Consider the following 21,951-nt stretch of genomic DNA (forward strand, 5'->3'; position numbering starts at 1 on the left):
ACAGAAAAAACATCATCTGGATATTTCTTCTTCGAAATTCTTGTACAGCTTAAAGAGGCCAATCCAATGACTGCAATAATCGTCACAGTCATTTAGTCTCGAAATGTGTTTATGTCTGATAGCGTAAATGTTCTTTAAATTATCCGATGCAAAATTTAATTTTTTTGAATTGTTACACGATACCCTATATATTTTCTTCAATATTCTTGTAGAGCATAAAAAGACGAGTTCAACGAGTATAATGGCGATATCATTACGATCATTCGACCTCAAGATATTCGTGTCTAAAAGGTAGGATCTGAGTCAGGTCTGTTTCCTTCAGATACGAATATCGCGAGATAGAATGATCGTAATGGTACGTTCATGGTACTCGTTGGAATCGTCTTTTCATGCTCTACAAGAATATCTGCAAAAAAATCTAAAAAAGAAATATCGACCAAATTCTTATTTTTACCGGTTTGCGTCCTACCGTGGGACAAAACGAGCACGAATAAAACATCTCTACAGGGAAAAGGCGTGTCCACCGAACACGTGGGAACGCAGCTTAATATCGGGACACGAGCATACCCCAAAAATACCTTTCGTTCTTCCGCTATTTCCGGGAAACCGCTGACTGGGAACGGTCAGCGAAATCCGTTCCGGTGTAATCAGAAATAAATCAGAGCAAAGCCAGGGTTGGACAGAGAGCAGGGTGCAGTGTACAGGGTGATGCATATTTATGCGCCCCCGGTAACCGAGAAATTAAATTCGCACGTTTCATCGTGGCGCGCGCGCGCGTGTTTTGCGGCCGAACGTCAGAACTCGGGAAAAATTTACACCCACAATTTTTTTTTCTTCTTTTCTATCTTGGCCATTCCCGTTCTTCGAGCCCTTCATTACCCGGGCAACACCGGTTGGAATTTCTGATACGACCCGGTTTTTCGCAACAAACCGCGTTTGTTTGCCTCCGCAACGGCCGTCGACGGACAAAAGCGCGTTTTGTTATCTCACAACGCGTCCCCCGGTCATTGTCCGCGTTATTTAACCCGGAAAAAAGAGGAAAAATAGCTGTGTGCAAAGTTCACTATGCGCGCTCGGTGATGGACATTTTTGCGGAACCGATCGATTCGCGCGGAACGACCAAATTCGCGGTGACGCAATTCGTGTACAGTTTTGCGGCTGTTAACGCGATCATAATTTCGATTTGCACTTTTTGCTACAACCCAGGCCGGGGAAAACTGTTTTTGAAATAATAAATGTGCGATTTATGTAAAAATTGAATTTCTACAAATAGATTATACGAATTATTTCAATTTTAGAGGGATGTAGACACTGTATAGTTATGCTTTAACTTGAAGAAAGTTATACATGTTGCACCTCTCGCCTTTTAATACAAACCTCGTACTGAAACTCCTATAATTTTACAACGACTCTTCTTAATCTTCATTTTCAACGTCGTATTTAATTTTTATTTCCAACTAGATTTTTATATTCGACGTTGTACCTCCTAATTTTTATTTTCAACGTCATATTTAATTTTTATCAAATTTCAATTCTTGGTCCTCCGATTCCAAAATAAATTGTTCTTTTAAAACACCATGACTATAATTCTTACCCCACACGAATAAAAATATTTTCAATCTCTATCATTTACTTTAGTGAGAATCGAAACATTTGGGATATTTATTTTGAATGTTGAACATAAATATTCATCATGAGCAGTTAGATAAATATTCGTGATTATGAGAATACTAGTCGCAACTGGTAAATAAATAATATTACTTTTCAATAAATTTCAGTTTCTGTGGCTATGCTCGCAGGATTGGAGGAATGACTGTAAAACACATTGTAAAACAAGAATGTCGTAACTTGGGGTTTTATTAGAAACATAAACAAATAGTACTTTACATACATAGAGGCCTTCAATGTTGTAGAAATTTCTACGTTCACCGCATACCTTCCTTCACGCAAACACACAAATAATTCTGTCGGAATCCGGTTTGTCTCGGAGCAATAAAAATTCCACGCGCTGATGATCTAACGAAAACACTGCGTCGTTACTATAGTAATGGTCCTCGGAAATTTTTTCGATTCGAATAGAACCGCAATTCGCGCTTATAACAACATACGCATATGCAGAGACACACACACACACACACGGTTTCCATTGTCCACGGTTTTCAATCGCATCTTTCAAAAAATTAACTCTTTACCTACCTAACAGGCTTTTTAAATAACAATTCTTTTACATAACAACTTCAAATCAAATTGTTACACTTTATTAATCCCAAAAATAGACTGCGGATCTCTATGCAAAATAAAAACGTTCTACAATGTTTACTCGATATATGTCCACAACACGGGTCTACCCAGCGACATATATCGACTAGAAGATACTATTTTTTGAAACACTGCTAAACGTAGCAGAGGACAGCCAGGCTTCTTGGTTGTCCAATAGCATAGTTCTGCGACTTTTATCTGCTACGTATTTGGGACATATATCGAGTAAAGACGGTATCCGAGTCGCAACGAACTGAAATAAAATTTTAATTTCTCCCTTAACATGTTTATTATCTTCCAATTCTTCTAATGTTTTAACCGCATGAAATCCGTGGTCTCCTAATTAAATTAATTGTTGTTCACGATTCTCAAACAGCACAAATGCCTGTCCAAAATATAAAACCTCAAAAGTTTTCCCTTCATTCTCGCCAAAAACAAAGAAAAATGTATTCTGTTCTCGCGGAAAGATGGTGTGTATGCTAACTATAATTTTTTCCTCGGTTCACGTTACCTATTTCTGGGCAACGTGCGGCAGCATTCGCTGCACAAGACAGAAATATTCACAATGGAACGGCGCGTGCAAAGTAAGCAGTCTGCGAAGCTGAAAGGTTCTTGCCTGGAGTACCGTTCTCGTTTGGCACAGGGTCCGCTCCGTTTCAGGGGCTAGACGATTTGTCGATACCATCAACCGAGTAAGGAGGTTTAAATGCATGCTCGAATATACGTGTATATACGCGGCCGTTCCTTTGATGTTGCCCTCGCTCCACCTATCCGACCGAACGGTCCAGGTATCCCTCGAAAAGACCGTCGTGCTCTTCACAGAAAAATCCACACCATAATCCACCGGAGGAAGCTAGCTCCTTCCCCGGAATCGCTGGACTCTGCTATAGCTCTTCCAGACCCAAAGAATATTACCTCTTGTTGCATTCTAGGGTCCCAAAAGACTCTTTCCGAAGGAAAGGATTTCTCCTTCAAAATCCTCCACCTCAAAGTTTGAGGAGGATGGAAGCTACACCTGATCCAAAGAAAGAAGCCTCCTTTGCTGCTCTCCCTGTTCTGATCCATGGGGTCCCAAAAGGTTCAGGGAATCCTCGAGCAACTTGTTGCGTCAGTTAAATCATAATGTTAAGAACTGGATCCACTGGGAAGTCTAGCTTCTGCCAAGACGTTCAGCTTCCTCAAAACTTCCTGCGATACAATTAGGATGGAAGCTATACCTAACCCAAAGAAAGAAGCCTCCTTTGCTGCTCTCCTCGTTCTGATCCATGGGGTCCCACAACATTCAGGGAATCCTCGAGCAACTTGTTGCGTCAGTTAAATCATAATGTTAAGAACTGGCTCCACTGGGAAGTCTAGCTTCTGCCAAGACGTTCAGCTTCCTCAAAACTTCCTGCGATACAATTAGGATGGAAGCTATACCTAACCCAAAGAAAGAAGCCTCCTTTGCTGCTCTCCCTGTTCTGATCCATGGGGTCCCACAAGATTCAGGGAATCCTCGAGCAACTGGTTACGTCAGTTAAATCATAATTTTAGGAACTGGATCCACTGGGAAGTCTACCTTCTGCCAAGACGTTCAGCTTCCTCAAAACTTCCTGCGATACAATTAGGATGGAAGCTATACCTAACCCAATGAAAGAAGCCTCCTTTGCTGCTCTCCTCGTTCTGATCCATGGGGTCCCAAAAGGTTCAGGGAATCCTCGAGCAACTGTTTGCGTCAATTAAATCATACTCTTAGGAACTGGACCCACTCGAAGGTCTAGCTTCAGCGTGACGTTCAACTTCCTCGGAATTCCCTGCGATTCAATCAGGATGGAAGCTATACCTGACCCAACGAAAGAAGACTCCATTTGTCGTCCTGTTGGATCTATCCCATGGGGTGCCGAAAGATTCAAGATCTCAAGGACTCGACCCGGGGGCAGCGCTTGCAACAAATAAATTACAATCTTAGGAACTGTTATCCATCGAAGACGTTCAGCTTCAGCGAAGACGTTCGGCTCAAGATCCCCAACCACCGATCAACAGAGCATCGATCCCACGCGATCTTCGCTGTTTTTCCAACGTCTTCAACGTCTTGACGACTCGTTGGACCAACATCTCACAAAGGTAGATCATCGTAACACCAGCCTAACGTTCCCCCCAAGACTGTCTTCCGATGTTCTAGCTTCCCATCAACAGCCAAGGCAAGATTACAGTGACGCAGAGGGCTGCTAGGCAACTGGCACACATTGCTAGAGGGCTGGCGGCTGCCTCGGGTTCTGTTTCGATCATGTAGTCTTCGTCGCGTTCGAACTCGCGGACTTCCACGTCGCATCGGAAGCAGACGCGAGTCGTCTTTGGATGGGAGCTGTCCCGGCGCATCAACAGAGCCGATCCTTTCCGCTCTATCTTCCAGCCGGGTTCTTGCAGGAGCATTCTAGTCATCTTTCTGGTCGATCGGTGGATTCGGGTATAGTTGGTTGTTGATCTTCAGGTTTGACTGTTCTTGCGATGCTAGGCGATCAGCGTTTGGAGCACGGGTCTTCGAGGAGCCAGCCACCGGAGTCTGCTACCGGATCACGAGGTCGGTCTTCTTCTGGTGCTGGTGAGGTCCAAGACGATTGCAGCGGGCTTTGCTACCTGAAAGACAACATAGAGGGTCAGTGGAGAAGCAGTTGACGAAGGAGTGGCTCTGAATGTAGTCCGCAATAAACAGGAAGTTAGGATTGATGAGTGTTATGTCCCTGTGCACATGGTCCCTGCTCATGATCCGATTTTTTAGTGCGATTGAATACTTTTCTACTGATTTGTGTGGAGGTGTTTGTAAAATTACAAAAGGAAGAATGGAACTTCTGCTTAGCTTCTGTTTATTGCAATAAATATAGATAATTTTTATTTTCCATCAAGATCCGCTGTCTACATTACCTACATCACGAAGTACTTGAACGACCTTCAAATTCTACAATATTAATTTATTGACAGAACTTCTTCGTTTTTAAGGATTATTTTATGAAACCTGGACCAGTGTATTGGCGGCGTTATCCTAATTGAAATGAGCACAAGCATGACACCATTCGGAGCTCGTGTGCTCGTTTAATCCACGAGACAATAGAACCTCGCTTATCCGAACTGTTATCTGAATACACGACAGAGCCTCGTGCGAAAACGAACGTCGACAAAAGACAGAGGAAAAATTATGCGATCAAAGTAAACCGTAGCAGATGTACTTTGCTCCGGTGATACGTCGACGTATGAGCATAGTGACTGCATCAGTATACATAGATAGCTGTAACTGGTACCACCACTGACTGAAATGCTCTCCGTGCCTCATTGTTTGAAAATGAACGCAGAGTTAACCTAATTTCGACGTAATTGCGCGAGAACACAGTCATCTTGTGCACATTTGTTACGTTTCGCGGAAGGCATAATGCTTTTTCGTTCCGGGAATCAAAGATTTCAATCTTGCAAGTTACAGTTAATGTATATTCCTTTGCAAAATTCTTTTCGTTATATATTATTCATTATCCTCTTTTGTTATGCAGTAGAAGCCTTTAATACGAGAAACAAAATTGTACTCATTTTTGTTTTCTATAAAAGGTATAATCAAAATTGTCAGTAACTTACTCCAATATTTTATAAGTTAGAATTAATTTTATTCGTGCAATGTTTTGTTTTGACATCTTCATCAGCATGTTCGCCACCTTTTTCTGATTAAAATGATACCAAACACGGTATAGTTTGGATCGTATTTGCCTGTTTAATCCACGATAGAGTAGAACCTCCATTATCCGAACTAGCGTTCGATTCATTAAAAATTGTTACCGATTTGCGCAATAGATCGTGCTTTATTGATCGCTTTAAATGGAACTATCTAAAATTGAAGAAACAAATGTAGATATCGTCGGTTCGGATAATAGAGGATCCACTGAATCGTGGATTAGAGAAACAAACATGTTCCGGAGTATATCATGTTTGTACTCATTTTACTCAGAAAAATGTCACGAATGCGATGAAGGAAGCTTCGCAAAGAAATAAAATTAATCAAAGTGAATTCTGCAGTCGTTGTGCCATTCGTCAAACTGTACGTTGCAGAGCAATCTCGTAAAGACAGAATCTTATCATCTAACGATCCCCTAAGCTCTTAGCTCGAAACGTTCCCGAGGAAATCGTCGAGTCTTTAACGCGGTGATCAAGGAGTCAAAAGAAAGAAGTAAAAACCAACAAACAAAAAAAGGAAAACGCGAAAAACGTTTCGCTGGCTTTAATGCGGCCATTACGCGGAAGCGAAACTGCGAAACTCGGGCTCGCTCGCGACTCGGAAATTTCGTTAGCAGGTGCTCCGGTTTTATGAGCATTTAATACGCAGATACTGATGCCGGGGGCGCTCCATCAACTTCCCAGCGACCAGAATTAATCGAAGCAACTTCGGCTATTTCGCCGCAGCTTCCGGAACCGGTCCGAAACTTCGGGATCCAGCAATTCCGTGCACGTGATGCTGCGCGATTGCAAACAACTGCACGCAAACCGTTCATCCACTTTCGGAAGAAACTTGATAGATCGATACGAACGAGTGCAAAAATTGGCACAATGACCGCGGAATTTGCATGAATTATTTTTATTTCCTTGTGACGCTTTCACCATCTTATTCACGACATTTCTCCGAGTAAAATGAGTACAAACACGACATACTTCGGAGCATGTTTGTTTTTTATATCCACGACTCAGCGAGCCTCTATTATCCGAACCGATGATGAAATAGTTCAATTGAAAGCAATCCATGGAATGAAGCACGATCTATTGTGCAAATCAGTAACAATTCTTCGATAAAGAATCAAGTTTTATAGCTAGGTAGTTGTTCTATTGCAGTTACTAGTTCGGATAGTAGAGGTTCTACTCTATCGTGGATTAAACGAGTAAATATCATGCGAACTATATCGTGTTTGGTATCATTTTAATCGGGAAAAGGTGACGAATGTGCTGGTAAAGCTGTCAGTACGAAATCATTGAAAATGGAGAAGTTTCATCATTGAATTAGTAATTTACAAGGGTCAATTTCGATGTTTCCATTGCATCAACTCAATTTTTATCATAATTCACAGTCTATCAGTGATCTTTCAGATAGGTCATTGCTCGTTTAAATTTTTTAAGGGGTAGTTTTGACCCTTTCAACCCCTAGAATTTATAGGGACATCGAATCGCAGACACGAAAGAGCTTTTCACGAACGGTTTCGCGTGATCGATTTCCGTCGAATGATAAATCATTCAGCCAGAGTGGGAGACCCCGTTTAGCGGGATCGAGTGCGAATCGAGGGGTTTTTTTTTCTCTTTTCGAGGCGAAACGAACCATCAATAATAAGCCGTGAAAACTGGTCAAGAGTCATTAAGTTCGGAAATGGGGAACTTTCATCGCGACGAAGACCTTTCTTTGGCTCGGTGCGCGCCGAGTTTTGTCCCAGTTTTGCTTCACCGACAGCCATTAGTACCGGTTAGGTGGAGTTTAAGGCGATGTCGAGTCCGGAAACTGGTCAAGAAACATTTTTTAGGAGATCGAATGGCTCATTAGGCTAAATGGATCACTCGGTGCGAAACACACACCGATGCAAAACTCATTTCGATCGAAGTTGTGCAATTGCAAACACGAGCAGACTCAAACTCAAACAGTGTACGTTCTTTCTGAAATGTTCTCAAACTCAAACATCCATAATTTATTATGAATTGGGTGGTCAGTAAATCTGCATGAAATTTACCATTTTCATAGTTTACTTTCTAAGAATTTAATGGAGAGAAAAATCTCTTTCTATATTTTTATAGTATGATTAAAAAAAAATAAATAATATAATTACTTTTCTGGTTCCATAACTGCAGATCCACACTCCGGTGATTAGTATCATTGCCACCAGAACTACTTGGTTAAAGTCGAATAAAATTTGCAAGAATGCGTTCGATGATACAGTCATTTCTCGATATATGTCGCAAATACTTCGCTGATAAAAGTCGCAGTCCCCACTACCTAGGGGTATACCCCGCGAAGCAGGTTAAAAACAATTGAATTTAGTTGAAAGCAATTTCCAGATCGAAGGAAATGTTTAAAAATATTTCCCCAAATGTTTCGCAAAATATTTATTGCACTCGATAAAACATTGTGGCCTTGGGTACTATTCTCGAAATAGATCGTGCAATAGAAAATGTTACCCGAGTTCGATTTTGCTAAGACTATTTTATTCTGACGGGCACTATTATGTTTCTCCTCTGTTGCTACTCCCCTTGAAATATTGATGAAATGATGTACCTGCCATCAACCATAAGTCCATATTATGCACGTTCGATTCGTTTGTAATATGCATGAGAGCATTTCCTCTGGCATATTCCACTATAACTGCTTTTACTTATCATGAAATATTTTACTATCGTGCATTAAAAATTAATTTTTAATAAATAAATATCTAGCCATAAATATATAAAAATCTGCAAATATATTAACGACCAGACCAGGCCTAAAGGAATTCTATTTGCATTAAATTAAATTAAATAATTGTCACTGGATTGTGGATTGTTTATGCAAAATAAAAATTGTCTGCTTTAATCCCAAGCTATAGAAAATGTCTCGACATTTTGTTTTTCAATAATTGCAATATTTTGGAAATAATACAATAGTGATGTTTCTCTCTAAAGAATAATTCTCACCCCATAAAAATTGCACGCTTAGGAAAATGCATCCCCCAGGGCTATCCCTGAATAGCATAGTCGCGCTTAGGGAGGGAGGGGAAACAAAGAGAATAATAGAAGGGCTTCAAGATATATTCCATTAGGCGTGCGGAAAAGTTCAACGGAAAACGGAAAAATCGTCAGAAGCATTTAGCAGCACTTTATCTCGGTTTGCTTTGTTCAAGGACGTAACGAGATTCAGGAACAACAGACTATATAATCCTCACGCCCGACCATAAAACCCTGATACCGCGGTTACGTCATTTTTTGCGGCCGGGATTCAATGGGACGGTAAAAATCAATGGCGCGGTCCACCTGATTACGAAACACTGGCTAATTATTCGAAATCTCACTATACAGACCATTGTGTCCCCAGGACACTCCTAATCGAGAGGTTTCACACTTTAATAGGATCACATATACGTTGGCTATAGTGAAACGAAGCTCTTCTTGCACAGAAGTTGTTAACTATACTGCGAAATTCGTAATTTGTTAATCGTGTCAGTGATACGACCGCAAATGGAAACCGCCAACAGTACAGAGTACAGAATCAGTAATTCATGTTAACAACAATCATTGCATTCATTCCGGATTTTATAATTTATGACTCGACGGATTTTTATGCTAAACAAAAATTGCTTGGATTATTAATCGCAGGATAGACGTTTATTTCTTTTCTGAGTTGCAAATTATGCGATAGTACTTTTATTTATAAACAGTGAAAATATTTTTATATTGTACTATTTCAATTACTGTTCGATTGGAACTTCTTTAAGCAATAAAAAAGGAACTATCAGCGATATTAACGCAAAATTTAATTTACAAGATGAAGGGGTCTTTGTTTTATATGTGCATGAAATTTGAAAAGAATCGATCAATTTATTATTGTGACAAGTTTTTTTTTTGGTGGACCGTTTTCGCGAATGCGTTCAAGTAGATTCGGTCGTGTTGTGATCAGACACATTCTCACAGCATTTCACTAGTAGCGTGGTCAATAATTAATGTCACATTTTTCTGTAGAAAATTCATTTGTAACACGCATGTGCAACGTAAAAGTTGAGTTAAAATCTGAGCTAAAGAGATAAAAAAATAAGTGGAATAACGTAAAAGACTAATAAAATTTTACTCAATATACCGCAAAATTGACTCTCAAGCTTGAAATCCATTCGAGCTGCTGGAGACCCAGATTTTGCGAGTAAAATTGGAACTGTGCAGTTGAATAAAGAAGCAAACCGCACAATTGCTATAATTTTCGCCGTTTCTATGGGGAAAGTGTGCGAGCATCGGGTGCTCCCGCGAGAACGAAAAGGATATCACCGGGCGGGCATAATCTCGAGGGAACAGATATTCCTAGGGAATCGTTGTAAAAAGTAACGACACCGATAAAACGTTCGCCAATTACGCCAATGGATCTGCAACGATTTCTCCACCGATCGAACTAGTTCATGGCTAAAGAAACACCGTTCGGATCCGAAACTGTGGCGTTCCAGTTCGAAGTAGTCGTGTCGATGAACCGTGTCCCTATTCGCCACTATGAAAAAGCATTGTCTGTTAAACAATTTAGCCGGGGAACCACTTGGGAAACAAGTCTTTGAGGAAATCTCGAACGTTGCCTTTAACGGTGGCCTCTCGTCGACTTGGGTAATGCTGCTGCGCTTTCGCAAGTTTTCGCAAGCTTCTGCAAGCTTTCGCAATGTTGGCCTACAGTCTCCTTGAGAAACGACACAACTCGAAATTATTTTGACACCGTCTACAATTCTCTTCACGGCAGAATATATTTTTTTATTTTTCTGGAAACAACTGGTTCAACCTCTTCGAGAACGCTCACGCGCATTACGTGCATTTAGTGCTTTTAAATATATAATTACACTAATTGTAAGTGAGGAAAATTATTTATTCTTTCATTTAATTATGGATTATCAACTCTTTTATCCAATTATGGCTTAATTCTTCTGTCTAAAAACAAGTTGTACTTTAAAACGGATACTATGTACAGGGTGTAAAGAAATGTTTGGTCTTGGCTGAGGAAGTTGCCGCAAACTTGTCCTTGACCTTGAATTTCAAGGTCAAATTTTGTTTTTATCGACACGACGCGTAGAATACAATGCAACGAAAAGATATTTGACCTAAAGATTCAAGGTAAAATTTTGTTTTCATCGACACGACGCGTAGAATACAATGCAATGAAAAGCTACTTGACCTTGAGATTCAAGCCCAAGGACAATTTTGCGGCAACATTTTTTCCACAGATCTTCATCGATCCGCAGATTTCTTTACACTCTGTAGGTTCAGTATGGATAATCTAGCGAGACTGACAATGTTAAGATAGCTATCGCTGCCATAACTGCATCGGGGAATATTGTAAACGTAATCTTCGATAATTGGAAAATCGGGAACGGAATTTAACTTCAATAACAAATCGGAGCCGCTGTTACGCAGTTGATCGAGATTAGCATAGTTGCCGCAAGATATAATCGACGAATAAAACAGGCAACGTCTGAAAACATGGAAGAAGAAAGTTCGCTGCCGCGTTGATAATAAATTAACGAGAAGTAAAAATACACGAGCCGGCAGAAAGATGCTAATTAGCCAGTCTTTCGCCGAAAGATTCGAATCCGGACACGTCTCGTAATGGCCTCGCGAGAATTATTAATCGCTCGGATGCGCGTCACGAGCGAAATTTCTCGGCGTCACACCACGTGTATTAGAATTGTGGAAATTTTTCACAGTTGCATATTTACATATCGGCAAGGGAACGTAAGTGCGCGACCCGCGAGGTAACAGTGCAATTTCGATGCATCATGCATGATTTCAATAATCCCACGAGCAGGGCAAGGTTGTTCCCAGGAGCGAAAACGTCCGTCGATGTCAACGGAGGGCAGCATTAGCGTTTACGAGACCAATAAAAATTGCATTGACGTCACCAACGGACGAGCAAATATTTTCCATAATCATTAGACACAAAAACACTAGTTTAAAACGGCTCGAAAACGCGATCCACGTGTGCGATAGTCGTCCGAGGAAATTGCTCGCGAAGGACAACACTTTAGCACTAAATGCGAGTAGTTGACTTTGGAAAATTACAGGAATTCATTCCGATTTTTGGCGATCTCCAAAGAAATTAAATCATTGAACAATATACCAAGACAATCATCACATATTAGATATACATAATCAGCGGACTTTATGCAAAGCAAAACTTGTTTGCTTAAATTGCACAAAGTAGGAGACAAATAAACATTTTATTCTTGCTTTAATGAGCTTAATCAGCTGAAACATATTAATGTTTTTCAATTCTGTTAATCTGCTCGCTGCTCACTCATTTTCGTCATAAATGCATAAAATGAAGGGGAAACAATGCAAAACAGTGAAGACATGACAAGAATTTAAAAACGTTGTCATATTATTTTTTTTTTTATTTTGCAATTAACGGGGACGTCTAATGATAAATTAAGGGACCCACCATTTTGACGGGTATTACCGAGTATTATTAAATTATTATAGCCGTTAAAAAAATTGTAAGGGGTTCGTCAACCAAATTTGAAAAATATAGCAGTCGGTAATTGTAAATGATCGATAATGATAATTGGAAATATTCATTTTGGTGACGACTTTGATCGTGTTCGCCATTGTGTGACGTTGTAAGATCTAGTCGCAAAATTACCGAAGTCGCAGTTATCTATATTTATCCTTCGTGCAACTTGTATTTTACGCAACGGATTGCGCCTTGCAAAACGGCAAAACCAGAAAGAAAGACGACCGAGAAACTGCAACCAGATACGACGATCCGGTGAATCATTAAGATAATTGTAGAGACGATTAATTAGCGTACGATAAAGTCGCAGTACTGTAAATAAACTACATAAATTAAATTACGAGTGGTTTCATAAGCTGAATGAAAAACAGAGTTCAATGTCGATGTTTAAACTGTGATGATTTCGCTAAAAAAAAATCGAACAGCAATAAACCTACTCAAAGCCTACTTTAAAGCTTGAAGCCTCTACTATCACACTCCCGTTGTCCGCTTTCGCCTAAAATATTTTTGCATGATACAGATACTGGAAAACTGAAGACACTTTTCTGGTCCAAAATGTTACAAATCGAAATCTCTGTGAGATCATTAAAAAAATTTTTTCGGGCATGAATCTACCATAGATTCGAAGATCGGTGCCTCCTCTTTCCAACGACTCCTTAAAAATTGATGTACGACCTTTTTTTACTGTTTTATAACAAAACAAATTCGGTCGCCGGTGTACCTTGTATTATTGTAAAGTTGGCGGTACACCTTTCGTTCAAAATTCGACAAATCGGCCAAAAAAAATCGTACATTAATTTTTAAGGTCTCGTTGTGAAGGCGAAGTTTCAATCTTCAAATCCGCGGTAGATTCATTCCCAGAACACATTTTTTAACATTTTTACAGACGTTTCAAGTTGTAGTGTGTTCGAGAAGAAACGTGTGTTCAGTTTTTCACCTGCTGTATCGTGAACAAATTTTCTGCGGAAAAATTAACGATGGAGTGCGAAAACAGAGGTTTCAAGCTTTAAAACGAGTCTAGGTTTACATTCGTACTATTTTTTTTAACGAATTTGTCACAGTTTAGATAATTTTTGGTGCATAGTAGAAATGGTCGGCCACGGCCGGACACGTCAGTAACTACTTATCTAATATCGTGCATAATTTATGAGCTTTTCAAATTGCTTTCTTCGCGTACTATCGACTCACTTTTTTACGTAGTATCATTTACTTTTTAATGACAGCATGAAAAATTCATGAGTAATTTGAATAATTAATTCCAAATTATTTTTAACGCTTGAATATTTCCAATTAAGAGAAACTTCCTTAACAGTTACGTTTAATATCATCGAACAACAATAACTGACAGATCCTTCAACAATGAATGTACATTATTTCATCAATTTTGCCAATTTTTAATATTCTACGAAGTTCATTCAACTTTATTTTAAATTATTTTTAACGCTTGAATATTTCCAGTTAAAAGCAATTTCCTTAACAGTTATGTTTAACATCATCGAACAACAATAATCGAAAGAGCCTTTAAAAATGAATGTACATTATTTCATCAATTTTGCCAATTTTTAATATTCTACGAAATTCACTGAACTTTATTTTAAATTATTTTTAACGCTTAAATATTTCCAGTGGAAAGAAATTTCCTGAACAGTTACGTTTAGCATCGAATGACAATAATCGAAAGAACTTTTAAAAATTATAGTATCTCGTAAATTATATACATTTTTAACATTCGACGGAGTTAATCCATTTTGCAAACGAACGAGCGAAATAATCAGCTCGTAAATGAATATAACGTGAATGCGTAGTCCGCGCGCTCATTGTGTAATCCCGTCCATGTGTCTAATTAAGGATTAAATGCGATTCGTGCCGTCATTGTAGCGTTATGCATATTTTCGCAGGCGAACCTTCGCTCGGGAAAGCTTAAGGGGAGAAATCCGCGCAACCTTAAGCAACAAAGAGAAATAATCTCGTTACCGGTATCATCGCAATAGCATTAACAATTCGAGTCACCTTGTCAAGCTTCCCGTGGAACCGTGTCACGTGGGCCACACGTTTTCCCTGGCAATTACCCGCGGCACGCGAAATCATGCTTTGAATTATTCATGCCGGTCAAGAGGATACAACATTCGGCATCGAACGTCAACATTCCGGAAATCACCGATCCTAGAAACCCGGAAATATTTCGGACGACCATTCGAGAACGATTAATAATGTCAACTTGCAAAAATTCCCGGCCCAGTAAAATATTCACCCTGTACAGATAAAATATGCAAAATTGATTTTGTTCGATTGGGTCGAGAGCCAAATTAAAAATTTAATACAGTAATACAGTAATTTGATGTTGTAGAATAGAATGCAATAAAAAAAATATTTGACCTTGAAATGACCTTCAAGCACAATTTTTAGAATACGCCTACGGCAGCGAGGACCAAACATTTCTTTACACCCTGTATATTGTAATAGGAGAATTGAATTGGCACGCTGTAGTAAAAAATTAATTCTGAGCAGGTTATTGTTAATGGTGTCCGTCCTTGAAGGGGGTGACGCCAGAGGTCATTTGAAGTAACTTTTTCCTTTGCGAAAATGTTCTCCGCGACTTTGTTAAGCAGATATTGAAGAAAAACACGGACCAATCAGAACGCGGCTATGGCGGACGAATTCCGGGGCTCAGCCAATGCCAACGCCGCGCGGGCCCAGCGCCACCTATTGTAGCCGCGCTCTGATTGGTCCGTGTTTTTCTTCAATATCTCCTTAACAAAGCCGCGGAGAACATTTTCGCAAAGGAAAAAGTTACTTCAAATGACCTCTAGCGTCACCCCCTTCAAGGAGATACATTTGTGGGACACAGTGTATATGCGAATGAACAACGGAACGCTGTAAATCTTGCACATCTACAATATTATTTTACGGCAGAAAATTTGAAAGTAAGTTCTTCGAACTTAATAAAACCACTAAATAGAGCCATAAATTCGTACGTTGCGATGACCGCATGCAATTTTTATTTCGCATAAAGTTCCGCAATCATATCCATCGAATCAGATTTAGAAATCACGATAAAGAACTCTTATCTTGCTCGACTTCGACATTTGTATTAACAATTACGATATCGTATCTTTCACCGATTTTCATTGCAGGTTGAGCAATGCCTCCCCGTAGAAAAAGTGATCGATTGAATATGTTAACGACAGTGTGAATTTTTGTCCCAGCAGTCCTCCAATTTCAGAAAATCGTCAGCCACCCGTGCTCCCGACAGCACAGTCAACAAACACAGAAAAAGTCTCGTGGAACCGGTTGAATAATTAAAAAACCTGCGTCACGCGTCGAAATAAATTCGCGGAAGAATCGCATGATGCCGCGGCGGTAGGCAAACGAGCTAGCATAAACTCCGGACTCGGCTCGTGCACAATGAATTGCAGCACAATGATGCGTTTACACGTCGGAAGTGTCGTCGCGTCGCGGCGCAGTTCGTCGACGGTCGATATTAGCATCGCAAATCGCGAAGGCTCGCTAACAATGCTGCACTTGCAATATCGCCGTACCGTGTGCAGGTTCATTACGGAAATCTGCAGAAATAGAGGAAGAACGTGGACAACAATGGCGACCGGTATGTGTACCGATAGAAAAATTCTGCAATTACCGAATCGCAGTGACTATAAAATTTACGGAAAAGAAAATTTGTATCTAAATTTATTCCTAACTTTACATCTATTCATATCTATTTCTAAATCTACGTCTATTTATTTATATATAAATTTATTTGTAAAAAAATTGAATTTTTAGGGTTGATAATATGTAATTGACAGAGACACGAATCTGTGCGACGCATGCGCTAATTTCAAATCCGCGGAAACTGTGGTGGCTGTCAAGGCGGGTCGCGCGAACGTTCAAGGTCGCGCGTTTGACCCAGAAAAACAATGCCGAATGCGTCAATGCCTGGTGCATGCTGCATTCCGCCGACTTTCCATTTTCGCGGAGCGATTCTGCACGCGACCACCTTATCGCGAATACTGTCGAATCAGGCTATTGTGTTGCCGAGTGAGGAGAAGCTTTCCTAGCTAATTCTTTCGCCGCCAAGTATACGATCGCCGTTCGCAACTGCACCGCATTCCTGCGATAGAGTTTGTTTAACAATGCAACATTTCACTGTACAATTCGTTTTTCTACCCGCAAAAGGAACAAAGTCCGGTAACCCAGTAAAATAGTCACTCTGCATAGGTGAAATATGCAAAATTGATTTTGTTCGATTGGGTCGGGGTCCAAATTAAAAATTTGATACAATAATACAATAATTTGATGTTGTAGAATAGAATGCAGGAAAAAAAATGTTCGACCTTGAAACGACCTTCATGCACAATTTTCAGAATACGCCTACGGCGGCGAAGACCAAACATTTCTTTACACCCTGTATATTGTCATAGAAGAATTGAATTGGCACGCTGTAGTTTAAATTAATTCTGAGCAGGTCATTGTTTAATGTTTACGAGGCACGGATACCTTCTCTGTGAGAATGCTTCTTTTATGTGTTGTGGCGTTCGCAAGTTGCTATCAAGTTGCTTGATCAAGTGCTATTTCATGGCATGATGCTAATCTCTCATTTGCGATGCCCTTCGACAAAGTCAATGTGAATGTTGGAATGCTGGAATGTTTTCAAAGTTAGAAGAGCTCTGTTTAAAATGGGACTGTCCCTAATTAGGATGAGTTAGCTGGTCGCGATCTTCGTCCATGTTCTCAATGATCTAACTCACTGACGTTGTTAGCAACCTAACCGTCTAATTCGCAACTTTTAGTTAAACAATAAACTGCATTTTTCTGAATGTGCATGTTAGAAAATTGAAAATTTGGTTCAACCACATTTGTACTTCCGTAGATAGACGTTTGCAATTCAACTTGAGCTTGGACAATTTAATTTTAAGGGTCTGCTGCATTGTGGTTTTATTTTATAAACAAATACGGAACACGATGCAGGTTTAACGTCTAATAGGAACGCATACCCTAAACTTGACTGGCACCTCTACACAGTCTAAACCATCTACCCAATATTCACGTTTCACTAGAACGCACACCGTGTATCAAACTAATTATAAACAAAACATTGATCAAACACGGTCGAGATTGGAGGACACACGATAAGTAGCTTAACCTTCTCAGGAACCTCTAACGATCGAATATTCACGTTTCGATGGGCACACTAGCTATTCTAAACTAGATGAATAAATAAATAAGTTGTTGAGGGGTTATGTGGAAATAATTATACGGGAAGACGGTGGAAGAAATATATTTAAACGGAAGAAGCCGTTGTCGGAGGTGTCTACAAGACGAGCGCACAGTTAGAACTAATGCCCAAACGCGAGGGCGGCGATGCGTACATTCATACCTGAAGTGAGGACGACCTTCAATAAAATAACGGGGAATCAGGTATTTCCCAATAACCATAGGATGTGGGGTTTTCCACAGGGTACGGTAAAAGGCCTAACGTTTTACTTTAACATAAGTGAATAAATGAATGAATTAATATATGAATAAATGAATAAGAAATAATGCATAACGAGAATAGGAAGGGAGTAAAATGTGGTGGTCCTTTAACCCTTATGTCAATAACCTTCCAATATTTTTTCGAAAATACTTCAATATTTTTCTCGGCGAATGGCAAGATTGTAGATTTTTATGCTCTTGGATGATCACAAAAAATATGCAATGAAACTAGAAAATGCGTCATCGAATGCCATAGAAAATGTTGGTTTATCGACATAAGCAGACTGCGGATTTTTAAGCAAAACGTGACATAAGTGAAAAATAAAAGTGAAAAAATAATATAATCGTTTGATGTTGTCACTGTGTCGTGTTCCGGCAACCAAATTTTGTCGTGAGTGCCACAAATCCGCAGTCCAGACATAACCTTGCAAGCCCACGTACCTGCAGTAAAAGGCAGATGCACGAAGCACTGGAATCGGACACGTGTGTTCTCCGCGACGACGGTATCAACTGCGGTAAAACCGTGTGCGTCTAGTATGGTGAGGCCGAGGCGAGGCTAGTGCGTCGATAAGCACACGTGGGATGGTAACAGCGGCCTCGAGAGCACGAGATGTATCGGAGTGCACGCCGACGTGTGCAATGGAGCGCGAGACTGTGCGCGTGTCCTACCTCAACCACGTCTGACACGCGAATGAGCACCCGCGAAGAGCGATGTCGCGAGGCAGGAGCCGCGCCAAAGGGGAGGAAGTCTATGGAACGCGCAACAGTCGCGAGACCGGTCGCCGGACGCGCCGCGACCGCTCGCGACCCAGTCGCATCTCGTCGCGACCGCTCGCGTCTCGTCGCAGCGCGGAACTACGGTAATGCTCGGTTCGATTTCGGTTCAGGAGGCGGCGTTCAATTAGTCCGATTCACCTGATGTTCAGGCTCATTTCGATCGGGATGACCCCAGCCATCCAACGGTACCACAATTATAAAAGTGAAACGGCAATTACTGAAAATCAAATTTTTACCGTCGTGGCATCGCGCAATTTATTCTTATTGACACAAGCATTTAATCTTATTAACACATTTTAAATTCTATTCCTGATTGCCGCTGACGTGAATCTGACGGTTTATTTTAACACTAGGTTTACGGGACCCGTCAAAAGCGACGGGTTCTAATATTTTTTAATTTACGATTATTGAGATTGTGAAGATCCATCTACGTGGAATTGCTCAACAAGCTTATTTCCTTAGGTATATATTATTTAAACAATGCCTGAAAACTTGGATAAACACATTCTTCTTATTTTTATAAAGTAATGCAGAATACTCACTTTTAAACAACGCATAATTGCAACATTGATATTTCAAAACAAATTTTGTCATTTTTATCGTTGCTTTAGCGACACAAGTTTGCGGCAACCGGCTTCGGAATTTCAATATTTTCGCCGGTACTTAGAAACGGAAAAATGTGCCGGTCGCGAATGTGTTAATATTAAAATTTAGTTTTATTATTATGAATTCGAGAACGATTGCATTCGAGAATGTGGATCTCGTGGCCCTCGGTGGCCTAGATACTCCCGTTTTCATAACAATCCCACGGACTATCGCGACTCCATCGATCATCGGTGCCGTTCGGTTTAGATAACGCGAGAAGGAAGAAGAAGCTATTTCGGTGTCCGGTCGGGGGATAAAAGAGGCGGTTCATAACGGAAAGTTGTGTACAGTAAAACCGGCGGTTCGTTTTTTTTTTTCTTTTTTGTTTGCCAATCATAGCTCGAGACTACAAATAATCGCCGAGGAAACGATCAGGCGATCGAAACCGCGGTGGGAATAGGCCTCGCCGTGACCGCGGATCGCAATTAACCCGGAGAATACGTCAAGAGCTGATAGCCGGCAAGACTATCTCGTTATAGATTAGGCGAGGGACTGTGTCCGCCGAAGGCGTGTGAGCCATAACGACCAATCACGAGGAAATACGAGTAAACAATGCGTCGATACCGCGAGGAAATCGGAGACAATGCTTTGTAGTCGCCCGAGGCCGATTTCTGGGGATGAACAAACAATGGGAAGAATGTGTACACTAACTGCCAAAAGTTATTTCAGACGAGAAGTATAATAAGCGAGTCGTCCGCAAGTCAAATCGACTGACAACCCGTCGAGCTTTTGGTTAAACGATTTCTATGCAAAATAAAAATTGTAATAATTACAAAATATAGGAGTTACATATACATTTATTCCTTTTTTAAATAACTTTACTGAATTGAGAATAATAAGCTTTAGTTCAACTTTTTAAAATATTTGTTTTGCGTTTAGTCTACACATTTTTATCATAAAAGATAAAAAAAGATTTTGTCATAATCACGGTTTTGTTTTCGCAGTCGATCGTCAAATTGAGATTTTGGAAGAGGTAGTTACATTATATAGATTCCAAAAAATTGTCCAATTATGATTGGAATTGCTTTGATTTGTTAATAATTTATTGAGAGGTTCTTAGCTTTTGATTTTCGATTTTAGAAAGGCTATTCTAGAATTTATAAAATAAAGTAATTTAAAATTTGAGGTGAATGAATACTGACATTTCTGGTCAGAACAAAGTGAATTATTTATATCACGCTCCACATTGCGCACATTGCAGACCGTCTATAATTAGCACAATTCTTCCTTCAAGCCGGGGTCGAAGTATTAACTGGAATTTTTTCGCGTAGCCTTCTTTTCTGAAAATTTGCAGCCCGAAACCTGCCGCGAAACGTTCTTTTTCATTATACCGGATTACGTAATAAGCGAGGAAGATAACCTCGCCCCGAGCTTCACTAAAGTCATGAAGAACATGTGGCAACTAAATGAAAAATTCCTTATCGCGGTGCTACGCCTATCGGGGTCGTCCATTGCAGCCACCAATATCGAATTATCGGAGTAGCAATTAAAACGCAATGAGCTGTGGAACATTTTTCTGATGCGAACGAAACTTTACAAAGAAAAGAAAATTCGTTTACTGCTTCGAGCAGAATGAAAACTTAGAATTCTTTGATGCTTAGTACTAATTAGTACTTTGCATCGTTCATATGTTATTAGTAGACGATTTACGCATGTGTAAAAAATAAGTAGGAGAAATAGAAAACAAGAGAACATTCGAAGAATTTAAAAACGCCGTAGTGTCCTCAATTTATTAAAATTATTATTATTTCTCTCATTGGGCTAGGAAAAATGTGCGAAAAATATTTAAGAAATCGGTAGTTCGACTTCAAAATACCGCCATTTTGTAAATGATAAAAATTTGAATTTACTTTGGTTTGGACCATAACTACATTCATACTTATTAATAAACAACATGTTTTTGTCCAGCAGGAAGACTGGAATCATGGCAATCGACGACCCGTGTTTTTCAAAGCATATGTCCTCTATAAAAAAATGTATAACTCGTGTAATTTCGGTTATTTTGACTTTAAAAAAATCATACGTGTACTTCAAATATCAATAAACATGTGTATAAAATCTCAATGCAAGAGGTTCGGTAGTACCTCTGAAAAAAATTCCTAAAAGACGAAATACATTTTTATCCAACTACTGTTTCTCATAATTGACTGAGAACATTTTTATTGTGCATAAAAATTCGCAGTCTAGCTATCAGTGCTAATTAGTACTAATGCCCTGCACATTGTTCTAAAAAAATATTATCTACCCACTGAATTGCAGATTCCAATTAAAGAAATGCACAAAGAGAGTATTATTATTGGATCGAGCTAATTAAATGGCAGAAATTGTTGAAAGGATCAGTATTGTTTCATCGAAAGAACGGGTTACGTGCATATTTCGCACGCCGTCGATTCGCATCGGAAGATATACATATATCAGAAGTAATATTCCCGCGGGTATTCCAGAGGTAACAGCCACAGTTATTTACGCGAGGGCTTACAAACCGAGCGTGGACTACGCGCGGCTGGCAGAGGATTTACATGAGAAATTTCACTATTTCTATCCCATCCCGTACACCCAGTTTTATTTTTCTCTCCATTTTT

The 21,951-nt window shown here is 39.9% G+C and overlaps 2 protein-coding genes across 2 annotated transcripts in view; both read right to left on the reverse strand.

Annotated features, from left to right (window-relative positions):
• Sesn (Sestrin) overlaps positions 1–21,951 on the reverse strand; it is a 193,984-nt gene that overhangs the window by 120,701 nt on the left and 51,332 nt on the right. The window lies entirely within an intron of this gene.
• LOC143361129 (uncharacterized) lies at positions 1,840–18,651 on the reverse strand. The gene is made up of 2 exons (XM_076800421.1): positions 18,389–18,651; positions 1,840–4,875 (listed from the first exon to the last, which is right to left on the reverse strand). The coding sequence occupies exon 2, from the start codon at positions 4,678–4,680 to the stop codon at positions 4,417–4,419; it is 264 nt and encodes an 87-aa protein (XP_076656536.1). The 5' UTR covers positions 4,681–4,875; positions 18,389–18,651; the 3' UTR covers positions 1,840–4,416.

Source organism: Halictus rubicundus, chromosome 14 (genome assembly GCF_050948215.1).
Source record: "Halictus rubicundus isolate RS-2024b chromosome 14, iyHalRubi1_principal, whole genome shotgun sequence".
Lineage (NCBI taxonomy): Eukaryota > Metazoa > Arthropoda > Insecta > Hymenoptera > Halictidae > Halictus > Halictus rubicundus.

Coding starts and splice junctions, on each gene's coding strand:
- LOC143361129 (XM_076800421.1), bottom strand. CDS start 4,680: ATGACTAGAATGCTCCTGCAAGAACCCGGCTGGAAGATAGAGCGGAAA.